The sequence below is a fragment of the Epargyreus clarus genome, unplaced genomic scaffold (assembly GCF_041222505.1).
Source record: "Epargyreus clarus isolate Ecla_fem2 unplaced genomic scaffold, WU_Ecla_fem_2.2 ptg000018l, whole genome shotgun sequence".
NCBI lineage: Eukaryota > Metazoa > Arthropoda > Insecta > Lepidoptera > Hesperiidae > Epargyreus > Epargyreus clarus.
Window position 1 is genome coordinate 4,665,432 of NW_027332226.1, and position 15,454 is coordinate 4,680,885.

At 36.1% G+C, this 15,454-nt stretch overlaps 2 protein-coding genes across 2 annotated transcripts in view; one reads left to right on the forward strand and one right to left on the reverse strand.

The window, feature by feature from the left end:
- The first annotated feature begins 1,974 nt into the window (after nucleotides 1–1,974).
- Nucleotides 1,975–5,019, forward strand: eff (ubiquitin-conjugating enzyme E2 eff). The gene is made up of 5 exons (XM_073082506.1): nucleotides 1,975–2,305; nucleotides 2,818–2,881; nucleotides 3,287–3,318; nucleotides 3,470–3,653; nucleotides 3,742–5,019. The coding sequence occupies exons 1-5, from the start codon at nucleotides 2,282–2,284 to the stop codon at nucleotides 3,879–3,881; spliced, it is 444 nt and encodes a 147-aa protein (XP_072938607.1). The 5' UTR covers nucleotides 1,975–2,281; the 3' UTR covers nucleotides 3,882–5,019.
- A 2,545-nt stretch (nucleotides 5,020–7,564) lies between these two features.
- LOC140749462 (cadherin-23) overlaps nucleotides 7,565–15,454 on the reverse strand; it is a 43,803-nt gene continuing 35,913 nt past the window's right edge. Inside the window, exons 22-29 of the mRNA XM_073082501.1 lie at nucleotides 15,224–15,453; nucleotides 14,489–14,677; nucleotides 13,409–13,689; nucleotides 12,869–13,109; nucleotides 12,273–12,458; nucleotides 11,380–11,715; nucleotides 10,383–10,581; nucleotides 7,565–9,599 (exon numbers count right to left, since the gene is read on the reverse strand). Of these exons, the coding sequence (XP_072938602.1) occupies nucleotides 9,250–9,599; nucleotides 10,383–10,581; nucleotides 11,380–11,715; nucleotides 12,273–12,458; nucleotides 12,869–13,109; nucleotides 13,409–13,689; nucleotides 14,489–14,677; nucleotides 15,224–15,453 (2,012 nt within the window). The 3' untranslated portion in view covers nucleotides 7,565–9,249. The remainder of the gene's footprint in view (nucleotides 9,600–10,382; nucleotides 10,582–11,379; nucleotides 11,716–12,272; nucleotides 12,459–12,868; nucleotides 13,110–13,408; nucleotides 13,690–14,488; nucleotides 14,678–15,223; nucleotide 15,454) is intronic.

Here is a 15,454-nt window from a genome sequence, read left to right on the forward strand (position 1 = left end):
ATAGACTATACTCACATTATAAATCTATACTAATATTATAAAGAGAAAAACTTTGTTTGTTTGTTTGATTGTAATGAATAGGCTCAAAAACTACTGGACCGATTTTAAAAATTCTTTCACCGTTCAAAAGCTACATTATCCACGAGTAACATGGGCTATATTTTATATGAAATATATTTGATCAATAGATTTTGAGGCGGTACACAGTTTGCCGGGTCAGCTAGTACGAACTATATCAAGATGGGACTTCGTACCCACCGGTCTCTCATATGCCGCGTCTGCGTTTGCAATATGGGTGGGTAGGGATTATTCGGGTCTCGAGGGCATCCTTTTTGCCCGGGCAAATTCTCAAGGGAGTGAATACCCCCGAATAGGAACTATACTCCTTAATTAGAATAACGTCAAATGGCGCTAGTGTAACAAATAGATGAAATTAACCTAGCAGCCAGTGTTAAACAGAGTGTGCCTAGTGGAAAAAACCTTTTTTTAAAGTAGTATTATTTAAACATCTAGTAAATAGACATACAGAAAAAGTATGATTTTAGACAATAATTAGTTTTTATATATCATCAATTTTATATAAGTTTTTGAACGTTTTCTTATTCTCATTCTCATTTATCTGATACAGTAATTTAAACACTTTAGTTTTTTACGTTTGTTTATATATGATTTATTTTTTAAAACATCAAAGATATTTTTCAGGGAAATATATTTTAATATTTCCCTGAAACAGTTTTTCAATATACATATAACAACAAACAATATTTTATTTTTGAAAAATGGCCGATGGCAGACTATTTCTTGTCGCTTTGTATTATTTTTTTTCCGCTTCACTCTTATTACACTAATGCCACCTTAATTTACGACGTTCGACGGACACTTTTGGATTCATAAAGGTGCTTTACTATTTATCTAAAATATGTGGGCGGATATAAGCTATACCCTTTGGATATAGGTTACTATACTCTTTGGGCGGATTTACTTTAACACTTTAATAAAAACTCAAATAAAAAGAATAATAGATTAGTTACGCAAGTCAATAGAGTAAAGTTTAGTATGCTTCAATGTTTTGTTCCTCTCGAACTATTTTATATTTTAATTTTCTGAGAAATGTCACTCTCATAATAATGAAAGAATACAGCATAAAACAAACTTTAATCAATCGAAACATTAATCTCATAAAAAATCATCAAATATTTTTTATTGGATAAAAATACACAACAACATGTTTAATGATAATGACCTTGTGTCCAAGAGTTTATCAATGTAGCCGGTCGTAATATGTATATCATATGATTTCCAGATCCAATTTATAGCTAAATCTAATTACATTTTATTGACAATACTGCAGTAGTCATTGATAAATTTATTAGAGGTTATACTATACAATGATTTTATGACTCTTTTATAGATTATGTACCGTAAATAGATTATGTAAAATTTAATAGTTGTTGTTTTAATTTTACTTATTTTTATAAACATATTCGTAATAAAAGAAATAAACGGAACAAAAACATCAATCAAAAACTCGTATTTTCAAATTATGATTAAATACCAATTGACATTATGTATATAAATCGACGTAATTCTGTGGAAACATCAGTTTTCCGTGTAGCAGTAAATTCTTTTGTTTGCACCTGGAAAAGTTTCAAATTGCAAAAATGTGCTTGAAAATAACTCTACCTACCTACTTTGCTATCCAAAAATAGCGCCGAGAATTCTTATGAGAATACGTCACGTCCGAGAAGTTAAGTGTTACCATGTGCTGACTAATTTATTTATGTTATTTTGAATGTAATTTAAGAATTAATTGTAATGTGAAAGAAAAAGCCTGGTTTTACAATATAAAACTATGACAACAGTCAAAATTTATAGTAAACGTCATAAAGTACTTTAAAAAAACCTTTAATATCAAAATTATAATAAAAACATTTTTACTCGATACTTACATACCCTAAAAAAAGACAAGTAATCTTGAACGCTCTTTGTAAATGGTCGATTTTCCTGTTTGCTGTTCTCCATTCGTCGCGAGTGTTAATTTTGTTAAAACCTGAGCTCTGTTACAATCCATATTGTTTCTTAATATTAGTTACTATTATTTTGTATTTCAATCTATGAAGTTTTGACTTAATAGTTATTATTTCATTATTACTGCATAAAACGACTTATGTGGTACTTTTGCGTTTAGACGGGAGCCATCTTGCAATCTCTAATCAAAGGTCCTTGGCTCACAGTTTCGTTGTCTAGTTGAAAGCCAGTTAATTCATCATATTGTAATCAAATGGCGTTAAAACGAATTAATAGGGTACGTATTAAACGTTTATTTTTTTTATTTTAAAGAATTGCAAGTTGATATGATGAACTGTTGTAAAATTTGTAACAGACTTCGTAGTGAATGTTTCGTCATTGTGAATACCCATTATCGAAATTTCTTCTGGATAATTCTTTATGCGCGATCCATATTTTAGTAATCTTTATGTAGTATATTTGTGGTATTATAATTTAATATGAGTAACGGGTGTTTTACTAGTTCACGTAGTTGACAATTTTATGCACACGGCGTACATAAAATGTCGGAATTATGTGCCAATTTTGAGGTTTTCTTGTCATATATCCATGACGTGAAAAGGTCCTCGTCGGAGGATTAAGGTTTTGCTATTCGGTAATGGGTATATTTTATGTTTTTAGTGCGAATGGATTGGAATATAGACAACGCCTGTGCGTTTTGTTAGTGATGATGTGTTTGACGTGTTTCACTTATCTTGGTATTGTATTTCCTTTATTGTTGTACATAGATGGTTTTGTCTAATTGTGCAGGAATTACAAGACCTGGGCAGAGACCCTCCAGCACAATGTTCGGCAGGTCCACATGGAGAAGATCGTAAGTACCAGTCTGGTGCACTACTGTGACTCATTCGATCGTGTTATAATAAATAATGCATTTCGTAGATGTTCTAACCTGTTTAAAAATCGATCAGTGTTTTCGAGTGACTAATTATATAGTGCTGCTTATAGATCAGCACTTCATATCTTTTGCACAGGATACAAGACTTAATTGGTTATTTTTAGTAAAAACATATGATTCATGAATAATGAACAAGGGACAATAATCAATTGGATAATTTGTTACTTAAACATTATGTTGTCACAAGTAGGTGGAGTAAAGTCAATATAAGATCTTCTTACAGAGAAAGTTTTAAAATGTTCTTTGTTTCAAGTTATAGGTTATAAACAAATTTTGTTTGAATTAAAATATTTCTAATTCTCATTCATTTTCTCTTTACAGTCTTTCACTGGCAAGCCACAATTATGGGTCCAGTAAGTAATTTGTTTATTTCTTTTAATATCAGATGTTTATTTTAAAAAAATAGATTTATTAATTAAACAAAACAGCTTGATGAATTTTGTTTGCAACACAATTAATAGGGATGAAAAAAATAATGTTTCAATATTTTTTTTAATGTTTCAGGTTGACAGTCCCTACCAAGGTGGTGTATTCTTCTTGACCATACATTTCCCTACAGATTATCCATTTAAACCACCAAAAGTTGCATTCACAACACGCATCTACCATCCTAATATAAACAGTAATGGTTCCATCTGTCTTGATATCCTGCGCGCACAGTGGTCTCCTGCACTGACTATATCCAAAGGTAAATAATATTGTAGTTATCATTTCATTTAAACTTACTATTTATTCATTGTTCTGTGTTTTCATCAATGATTTTCTTTCAATTACAGTTTTGCTCTCAATCTGCTCACTGTTATGTGATCCAAACCCAGATGATCCTTTGGTGCCAGAAATCGCTAGGATCTACAAAACTGACAGAGAAAAGTACAATGAACTAGCCCGAGAGTGGACACGGAAGTATGCCATGTGATGAGTCAATTGTGACATCAGCAAAACATATACACACACATCGCCACAGCCTGGGCTCCTCCCTATGTTCCCGCTCCCTGGTCCCTGTACTCCAAACTCCTCTTCAGCAACTTAAATTTATTTTAATCTGTGTAAAAATATTCATGGTCACATTAGAATCTGCCTAATTTTTTGGTCATTTGTAATTTAACTGCGATTGTTGCATCTAAGTAATTATGGTACACATATGCGATTAGTTTCTGTTTATGTAATGTATAAGAAACATTTTCTATAAGAGAAAAATTGTTTTCTGTTAACATTGATGTGTCGGTAGATGTCTTATTGCATACACTCATTTAGTTAAAGTTAAACATTAGTTAAATTTACATCCTTTGAATTTATGTAATTCCTAAAGAATTTGTACTTTAACTAGATCTAAAATTGCATTGTGAAACTGTACAATAGCCATATGTTTAGGAAATGGAGCGTTCCTTATTTATCACTTGTTCACTTATAATTTTGTTGATGAAATGTAAGTAAAAAGCTCATATGTGTTAAGAACATTCTGGGTAATGTAAGTAAATGTATTACTAAATGAGCTTGTTGACGGAGTTGAGTGAGTGTTAATTTTTTTTACTAGTGAAACAACTTTTTTTTAAGTTAGTAAATGTAGCATGCTACAGTCCAGACTGACATTGATTGAAGCGGTCAGTTTTCTTTCATCCACAATATTTTGCTATTATAAAACGCTCCAATAGTTTACGTTTCAGTATAAATTACAGTGTATCTCATAAGATAATAAGTTACGATTAATCTAGACTTTTTTTCAATATGGCGATCTTTATATTATAATTTTATCTAATATATATTGTGGTTGTAAGGATACCTGCGTTGTGATTTCCGCATAATATATCCTATCCAAATTGACCAATCCTTATTTCCTTAGTATTAAATTATTCATACAAATAAACGATCAATATAGAGGCGCGAGTGGCAAGACATGGTGTGTTACTGGTGGCTGGAGGACGAAGCTTTTTTCACTTGGTTAACACAGGGAGAGATTAGAAAACCTATAAGCTTTTAAATTGTAATCAATCGACAAGATGTATTTTAGCTTCACTAAATTGTAAGAAACAATAAATTATTGTGTATGTAAATAACATCTTGAGCTTTATTTAGGCTTCTACCTGGAAGTGAAGGGCAGCCGTAATAAGATATGGGGAAGAAAGGCCGGTTGCCGTGGAAACGCATGCCTTATAATAACACAACTACTGACTTCACTGAAGTCTTAACAATATGTAGGACTTAAATTTGTTGCTTTGGATTTACCAATAATTTAAAATTACTAGCTACATTTTTCCAATATATTGCACTTTCAGAGTTCAATGGATCGATTGACCCGCGATGATTCAGCGGTCTTGTAGTAGTGAAACGGCCGTGCCAAAATTTCATTGACATCACAGCCAACAATATAGTAAACAGATCTACTGCGGAAATAGTTTTTACCGGTTAATGTTTTAAAAATCAGATCAATTACATTATAACACAAATAGTGGTCATGACTTCAGTCTATTTGCAGTTTCGGTCTGAAAGGAAAATTAGGACATTACCTATAAATACGTTTCCTCAATGCTGTTAGTTACGAGGTTTTTGCATTGTGTAGGTATTCAACTTGCAAATTTATTACTTGTGCTCTTACGTTAGTTTTAGGTTTTAGAAACATTACATAAAAAGTATTACATTGCCGACGAATTTTGCCAAAGAATAGGGAGAGGCTTCGTTTATTATGTAATCTGCTTCACGTTGTATCAAATTTTATAAAATTAATAGCACTAGTAAAGGCATAAAATAAATGATATATCCTCCTACCAGTACACATTATATGCCCATAATCGAGATTGTTTAATTTATGCAAGTATCGCCTATATTTCGGGGTATAATATGGTGACAATAAGATCTGTTTAAGTTAGAATTTTTGATAACATAGACATTAGTTAACTGGATTTTGTGTTCGCAAAATGATAAATATTTTATACCATTTTATTGTATTGGTTTTTGTAAATAGGTAAGTACGCCCTCGCCCTCTGCTTCGGCAACGCTTCGCTGGCCCTGCTATACCTCTGAGATCTCACCCGAGAGCAGTTTATTTACGTGTAACATAAAGGATAATGCAACTATCGATCAATAACTGATATAAGAAGAAAGAGATTTGTATGTCGTACCTACATTGCTGATTTATATCCACTTCAATCGATACCAACGTCGACTCTACTGTAACACATGGTGTTAAATTTCCGGCTGTTAACTGACGATTGTATCAAGACTGCGTTATATTAATGTCTGTAAGAGTTGGTTTGAATGTAATGTTCTCAAAGACTATCCAATGAACGTTACATGCTCACTACACCATTCAGTTCTGAGTTTAGTAACATTTCAGTCTTTCCCATTATTCTTACTTTTCGATAAATGTTCAGGGTTTAACTGTTAGGTATTTACCTCTATAAAAGTCGATATCGTACACATTGGGATTTTGTGGGCATCAATGCATAAATGAAAGAACCTTGTACATTATTCATGGCTACGTATACATTGTTTCAGAAGTATCGGATGTATCTAAGTTAAAATGTTATCATATAGATTAAATGTTTTTTGAAAAACAAAACAATATATTTCGGAAATTATTATTTACGTAGGCTTCCTCGCACATGATAACTTTTATGAAATTATGATTTGGCGTCCAAAGGATCGGGTGGGGTAGAGGGAATACTTAGCCTTACGGATCAGCTTGAACATTGTTACCATAAGGAAGAAATTCGTGTTACACTAGTTTCCCATTCTTCTTATTTGTAGAGCGACCGATACTATGTATTGATATAGTACTACCTAAGTTAAAAGTTTCGACTAGACAAACCTCTCGTTTTGTTAATTCAGGGAATATGGTCTGGAATTACCTTTATAATATTATGCTCTTTGTTTGAATAAGTCTCCTTGGCTTGTGTCTGTGTGAGAACCCATAGCGTCGGGTGTATTATAAAAAGTTTCCATGATGCATTATGCATCATGTGACGCATTTGAGCAGCAAGGACAGGGCGAAACCCAGGTGTTATTCCAATATATGCAGTAATTTTAAGCGGGTTTCGTTGATATATTAACTTGCTGCTATCTGCTAGACGATTTCAAAAATCAGTACTCTATTTATTGACGTGATAATTGGGCCGTTCAGTTTACACATGCTGCCTGGCCTTCAGGCAAATCAAGTAAAAAAAGTATATATTTGAACCGTTAGCTCAGGGCCTGCACTTACTGCCGGTGCGGCAGGGCTAAAATTTTTACGGGACTAATAATATTATAACTTAACAATATGAACAATGGAAATTGGCAGGCGCAGCATACTTGAAATTGACGAAGACGACGATCATAATTCAAATTTCAATTCTACTTTCACTACAAGCTACAATTTTATTTTTCGTATAAAAATCCCCTGCCATGCCGGTTGTGAGCGGAGTCCTTAATAGGGAGAGCCCTTAGTCTGAACCGTTCAGGGACATTGAAATAAATGCATTGAATTCACAAACAGGATAAGTGGAATGAAGATAACTTTACATGCGCTTTAATTACAAGTTCGCATTAACAATTAACTGTTAAAATAGTTTTATTATTTAAAAGTAGCTTATTAACGACAGGTAACAAAGAAAAACCAAAAAATGATCTTCAATAGTCATTCAGTTTATAAGACTCAATTTGTATAAATTATTTTATTGGTACTACACAATCATCGTTAATGATTTGTTTTAGTATTACAATATTTTTTGTTATTACATACTTGTCAACATAAAAAAATGTTCAGTACTATAGAACTAGGTTTTTATGTCAGTACACACACACACATCAAGCCTTAGTAGGCTAAATAAACAATTATTATTATACATGCGATAGAGCGTCATTACTATTATATTATAAATTAAAATTATTTTTGAATATATTTGGTATAAAGTATCTATTTTTAAGCTTTGTACATTTAAATATTTATGTTATTCAGTGTATGTAAATAAAATATTTATTAAAATGAACTTGAAGTTGATACAAAGTCATGCAATTTTATATAATGACTTACAATAGATACCATTGCTATGGCTTCTAGGTTTATTATGAAACGAAATCACGCCGAGATGATAGCCAGTATACAACATATTATAATACATACTCTTATCAGTCACTCACTCATAAACCGGCTAAACATAGTTATCAATAAAAACAAAACGTCTTCCTGGGATTGATAGCATATCGTCACACAAAATAGTTCTTATTACATATAATTAAGATTGATAATGTCGTGGTATATCGATATAGAATTTACATCTACGTCAACTGTGAGGTCAGTCTCTATAAAAGAACAAAAACCACTTACTACAAATATGCATTTTCTCCAACACAATTAAATAAAAAGGATTTCAGTACAGTTTTGTTATTTTAACAATTTATCATAATTTATAAAGAATAATTATCATAAATTCATTACAGAAAATAAATACATTTTAGAAGGAATCAGATTTTATCCTTTTATTACTTTCAGACGAAAATTATATCAAATCGAGATATAGTTATGAATTCAGTTTTTTTTTTCAATTATGAAGTAATTTGCTGCTTTTATTAATATATTTTTGTTAAAAGTAACCTGATTAGTAGTCTCAAAAGGCCTGGATTCAAACTTTGATATCTCTTCAAAAAATTTCATTACAATACTACTCATATAGCTATCACTTCCGTATTTTATTTACCTCTAACATCATTTGAAAACTCGTGAAGTTGTAATAATATCGGGCCGCTCCGTATCTAAATTATTTTTAGATTTGAGCGAGGTGTAAATATGGCGATCAGATTAACAAACGACCTTTGTTTTTAGATGTTAATCTACAATGACGTCGTTTTTATTTCTGATCTAAATTTTCTTCAGAAAATCGTTTATGTTTTCAGTTTTATAAATAATTTAATTAAAGTTTTATTCCGAATTTGTTTTTATTTATGGAACGTACTAAGAAAACAAGTTATTTAAGTTAAGTGGTCATTTATTGTCGATATCAGGTAAGTCAGAAATCCAATCTAAGGTCGATAACAGATGCGTTGTTGATGTTAATATTCAAATTTGAACTAATGTTTTACACGTGTTATGCCACACGTTATTATCCAGAACACGGTAGCTTAGACGTGACCGTAGTGTTGCCGCAGTAGATCACTTATTTTCTTTAGAATACCTCGTGTCAGGGAAAAGTCTTAGTACGTCATAATCGTTATAAATACACTATTTATTATAATACTCTTTTTAGGTTACTTTACAGTTTATTTAAGTGAACGTCTTATTCTTTATTATTTTTGAGGATTCAAAACTAACTTTATAATTCAGTAGTTTCCATATTTTTGGCGTTTTTCATTTGCTCCAATTGCTGATAGAAGTCATAATTTCCCTGATTAGTTTCTGTGTCCGTTTCATTAGATTGTATGGACGGGAAGGCGGCGGTAGTTATGAAGTAGGGTTTTTCGTTGGAGAGGTCTTGGTCTACTGCGTTTTCGTCGAGGGAGTCCCTTTCGGAATGGCTGATTTGGTCGTCAGACTTGTACCAATCGTTTTCGTACGCGTGCAGCCAGATTGGGTTGGAGCCTTTCGTGCTGTGCTTGTTTGTGTTCGGAACTCGGCCGCCGGAGCTACGGATCGTCATGTCCGATTCGCCTGGCGTTGGTGAACCTGCAAGAAAATTGTCTTGTTTATATGTTAAAAAAATATTCTTAAATCAGGTTGAGCTTTATAATCGTGAATATGCTAGATTTATGTTCGGTATTAAAAATAAAACTATCAAATGTTTTGTCCATCGAAGATCATCATTTGACACTTATATGTAGGTACCTACTAGAAATCGTCAAATTACGATTTTTGGTAGGAAAAAATGGGATATAATAAGTTTTAGTATAAATAGCGGGCTACAATTGTACTCAAAGTCAAATGAGAACTGTATAAGCAATTCTAAGCGTTATAACGCCTCTTAGTACAATGAATAAGTAAACTTAAGTTTTTTTTTATTATTATAATATGGAGTAGCAGACGAGCATGCAGTCTATCTGATGGTAAGTGGTTACTGCCGCCCATGGACATTTGTAATCGACTTCAGATAGGATTAGATATTTGCACCGGAGGTCGGACCCAGATGCGCCGCTACCCCTGAGGACTAAGCTGGAACGCCTCGGAAAAGTATGTCTCCCTTACCACACCACACCGGAACACAGCAGCGCCTAACACTGCCGTTATTAGGTAGAAATAGGTGTGTGGTGCCGCCGGAGTCGAACCACAAAGGGTTCTACTACCTTCAAAAATAAATAAATAAAATCATATTCTGGACTGATTTTTTTAGACAACCCATTTGCAGTATAATCATCGACATATTTATTTCGACTTAAAAATACTTTTCATCCATTAACCAGCTCGGCGAAGGTAGTTTTATATCGGGGTCTTAGACTATAAGGTTACACGTACAGTAAGCAGTGGCAGTGGCGGCCTTCAGTTTCCGCAGGTAGTCGGCCCGCTGCGCGAGGCAGGCGGCCAGCGCGGCCAGCAGCAGCGCCGCCAGCAGCAGCGCGGCGCTCGCCAGCCAGTACGCCGCGCGCGCGCCCGCCAGCGCCTCCGCCCGCGGCTCCCCGCGCTCCGCCCCCGCCGTGTCTAGCACGTTGAACTCCTGCGAACACCGGAATTTTATAAAATAGGCATGATGACAGTATAATAAAATCAAATGAACGATTTAAGTAAAAACAATATATTGAACTTAAAAATATTATACTTAAAAATTACCCAATTTAAAAAAAAAAAACAACTAAAAATTATTATACTTTCAATAAAATCTTGTTACCGTACTCTTCCGAAACGGCTTTACCGATTTTCACCAAATTTTATATGCATAGTCAGTAGGTCTGAGAATCGACTACTATCTATTTTTCATACCCCTACGTAATAAGGATTGTTCACCCTTAACATTTTTTTTTATTTATATTGCAACACAACGTTTGCCGGGTCAGCTACTAAAAGTATAAAATACTGCAATCGTCCATCTGTCTGAAACGCTAATCGGGGCGCCAATGACGTCATTTTTGGGTATGTCACTGAACTGCTTGAACTTTTGTATAAGATGTTCTTATGTGACGTCACCAACGGACGCCATGACACCCGCGAGCGTTTTCGCGCTTAATTCAAGATAAGTATAAAAAGATGCTAAGATGTTTTCGTTAATACTAAATTTATTGCCGAAATAATACGATTTTTGGAATCAGGAGACATGTACGTACATTATTACTGTGTAACGGTACCGTGCTATCGTTTATATTTATAGCACGCTATTTCTTGTGCTAATTCATAACGGATTATTATAATTTTAATACTATGCTGTACATTCAGCGTAATAGCGTAGACGTAAAGCAAAAAATGTACGTCGGGAAACCACTAGTAATTAGACAATTTGCTACTTGAAAAAGATATTCACCTTAAAGAGGTCATCAAGCTGCTCAATATTTTTATCAACCAGTTTGAGGACTTGTTCCACTTCGAGCACAGAGTGATCCTGGCCGTTCACGAGATGCAAATACAAATCAGTTTTAGTGTTATCCACCGAACCATCCTTATTCTCGTGTACTCTCAAGTCATCAACATTCACGACGGAGTCTGTAACCCTTGCGAGCTGTTCTCGGAACACATTAATTTTCTCTCGTATTTCCGAAGGATGCGCACGTAGAATGAAACGCACCCGTTGGTCCTCACGCAGGAGGTATATGAATACGTGCGCCTCGTCTGCATTACCGTCTGTGTCGTTTGCTAGAACCTTAAAATATCAGAGGGTTAATTTGACTGTTGAACTTTAACAGGAACGTCTTTAAAGATAGCATGTGTAATGTCGCCGACATTTATTATCAATATTCTTTTACTATCAGATAAAATATATAATAATGAATTATTAATTACTTAATTATACTTATAATACCGTGATTATATATGCGTTACAACTGCTTTATAAATAAACGTTGATAAGTTAAGATATAAGATAAGATTTGTGTGTAAATATAATAATGACAACTCGCAAATTGAATTATAGTCAACTTATGTATTGCATTTAATGTGATGCAAATTTTTAAGGAGGTTCCCTCCCCATGCATGATGCCTCAAATTTCAGCATTTTTATGGGGTAGAGATATTTCTGTATTAAAAATTCAGAAATATCTTATTTATGACAAAAGAAGATAATTAGTCATATTTAAAAACTCCTGTATTTTAATCATTATAAAAAAATACTTTTATACTAGTACACTTATTTTGAAAAAAATATTAATTAATGTAGCTCCGGGAGTTACTTTTAGTAGGAATAAGATATAATCAACTTACTTTAAAATCAAAATATCCCTTCATGCCTTTCTGTGGGTCAAAGTTCAAGGAAACGGCACCAGTTTCGACGTTGACTAGGAATGGTGATACTGCTAAGTTTTCCAGCCCTTCCGTTAGAGTTTCCTTCACGTCGCCTATGAGGTAGTAGCTGATTTTTGCGTTTATCCCTTCGTCTATATCTATTGCCTGGTAAGAAAATGTAATATTATTGTGACGATATTTCATAGACAAATACAATAAAACAATTAGATAGGTCCTAGGCAATATTTTTGAAACGGAGTCTAGCTTGACCTCTTTGTTGTATATGCGGAAGGTACAATGAAAATCGTAATAAAATTTTTATAAGTGGTAAAAGTGCCAAGAGTGAGAGTGGGGAAAGTATTGTGGACAGTAGTATAAAATAGTGATGACACCATGCGGTACTATTACATAATTTTTTTTTGAAGTAGGATTGTCTTCAGTTGCCTAATAATATAATTATGTTCCAAATTAAGTAGGCATATACGGATACTTATTGAAGTTTAAGTAGAATCTTTATTTAGTAAATATAAATAATTTAAAACATTCCTGATTGTATTGTAACAGTAACCACTAACCTTCACATGCATGAATTCTATTCCAAAGTCAGCTTCAGTCGTGATGCCGCCGGTGAAGATTTTGTTCACAAACTTGGGACTGTTGTCATTAACATCGTTGACTTGTATATGAACCTGCAGAGTACTAATGGCATCTTCTGATTCCTTGTACTTCGGCGTTGTGATACAATCCTCTGTGGCTAGTACTGTTAATGCGTACGCTGATTTCTGCTCGCGATCAAGTGGTTTTGATGTTGACAACCTGGATAAAATTATTTCATTTTTGGGAAGTAATGGCAGTCATGTGGAGTACGCATACTGAATGCAAGCGTAGTGTATAATGTATTATGCAGTACAATTTTGGTATTTCTAGTGTAATCTAGATGTTCATTTGTTTGCATTATCGGTCAAATTAAAATAAAATATTGGCAAATCATTACGAGTACACGCAATTAAAAAAGAGTACAATTATAACACTTTATTTGAATACAACACAGATGCAAAGTAATTAATTTTATATTTTTTTTTAGAAATTAAATAAGTGGGCAAAAGTTAACTTACCTGTGTGAATTTCTGTCCAGTTCAAACATGGCATCCTTATTGCCCTCCACTATGTAATAGCAAACTGGCAACACCGGTTCATCCCCTCTGTCGATTTCATCTCTTTCTATCACACTCGGAAGGTACACTCCCGAATCTTCTACATTTTCAGTGATGTTCAAATAGAACTTTTTGTAGGGGAAGCGGGGACGGTAGTTATCCACGTTTTGTACGTAGATGGTTAGATCCAAGTCGGAGCTCAGCGGTGTTGGTAGACCCAGGTCGTAGGCTTCGATGCGGAGCTGTATGAATTAATTAATATTTAATTGAATCTTCATAATTGAATTTTTGAATGAATATTATATTCAATATCGCAACAGTAGTAAAATATAGTTAAAATACGTACTATCGAAGTGAAGGTGATAAAAATAGAACAGTGCTACGAGTACAATGTATTTTATGTATTAAGGCTACTAAGTCCATAGGCAACATTTGATATTTTGTGGCCGCGTGCACGGCGAAGGTGCGCCCCGGCCGCAGTGCGCAGTGTACACACCTGGTACGTGGTCTGCAGGTCGCGGTCGAGCGGGCGCGCGGTGCGCAGCGCGCCGCTGGCCGCGTGCACGGCGAAGGCGCGCCCCGGCCGCAGTGCGCAGTGTACACACCTGGTACGTGGTCTGCAGGTCGCGGTCGAGCGGGCGCGCGGTGCGCAGCGCGCCGCTGGCCGCGTGCACGGCGAAGGCGCGCCCCGGCCGCAGTGCGCAGTGTACACACCTGGTACGTGGTCTGCAGGTCGCGGTCGAGCGGGCGCGCGGTGCGCAGCGCGCCGCTGGCCGCGTGCACGGCGAAGGCGCGCCCCGGCCGCAGTGCGCAGTGTACACACCTGGTACGTGGTCTGCAGGTCGCGGTCGAGCGGGCGCGCGGTGCGCAGCGCGCCGCTGGCCGCGTGCACGGCGAAGGCGCGCCCCGGCCGCAGTGCGCAGTGTACACACCTGGTACGTGGTCTGCAGGTCGCGGTCGAGCGGGCGCGCGGTGCGCAGCGCGCCGCTGGCCGCGTGCACGGCGAAGGCGCGCCCCGGCCGCAGTGCGCAGTGTACACACCTGGTACGTGGTCTGCAGGTCGCGGTCGAGCGGGCGCGCGGTGCGCAGCGCGCCGCTGGCCGCGTGCACGGCGAAGGCGCGCCAGGCGCCGGCCGCGTCGCGCCGCACGCGGTACCGCACGGCGCCGTTCGCGCCGACGTCCGCGTCAATCGCGCGCACCGACACCACCACCGTGCCCACTGTCGCGTTCTGTGTAGGACGAGAACATTACGATAACGATTTTGCGCGCTATGGTTGCTACACGCGGTTACGCGCGCACGCTCGTCGTGCCCATAAATATGAATAAATTATCGAATTAATTGCAGCGGCACAAGCACAAGAATTAACTTTACGAATCCTTTAAACGCAAGTACAACGTGCATGCGGGGGTATGCTCGCCTGCCAGTAAAAGTACATTTTAAGGTATTATAGGAAGATGCCACATGCATTAACATAATCAAAAAATATTTAATATTACTCGTACTTTTATAATTAAATTATTAAGTTTAGCAATAAGCAACTACAAAAAAAAATAAGTATTTTAAAAATCAATAAAGTCATAAAAACCTTGTAACTTTACGTAAAAATTCAATTATAGTCCATTAGTACTTAAAAACTAGTCTAACCAAAAAAAAAATTTAAAATGTGTATTTTTATTTTTGAGGCAAACAAATATTTTGAACTTAGAAAAAGTCATATTAAATATGCTTCAATGCGGACAAACTGTATCAATGTATATTTTTTTTATTTACTCACTTCAGGGACCTTAATAGTGACGTTCTGCGGTGGATGCACGAACATCGGCGCGTGGTCGTTGTAATCCGTCACGCAGAGCCGGAGGTCCCCGCGCGCGGCGTTAGCGGGCACGCCGAGGTCGCGCGCCTCCACCGCGAGCGTGTAGTTGCCGAAGCGATCCTTGAGCGACTGGCGAGCGTATAGCCGGCCAGTGTTCGCGTCGCCGCCCACTTGCTCGAAGCGGAACAGTTC

Coding starts and splice junctions, on each gene's coding strand:
- eff (XM_073082506.1), top strand. CDS start 2,282: ATGGCGTTAAAACGAATTAATAGG. Junction 3,319..3,469: donor AAGCCACAATTATGGGTCCA/GTAAGTAATTTG, acceptor TTAATGTTTCAG/GTTGACAGTCCCTACCAAGG. Junction 3,654..3,741: donor TGCACTGACTATATCCAAAG/GTAAATAATATT, acceptor TTTCAATTACAG/TTTTGCTCTCAATCTGCTCA.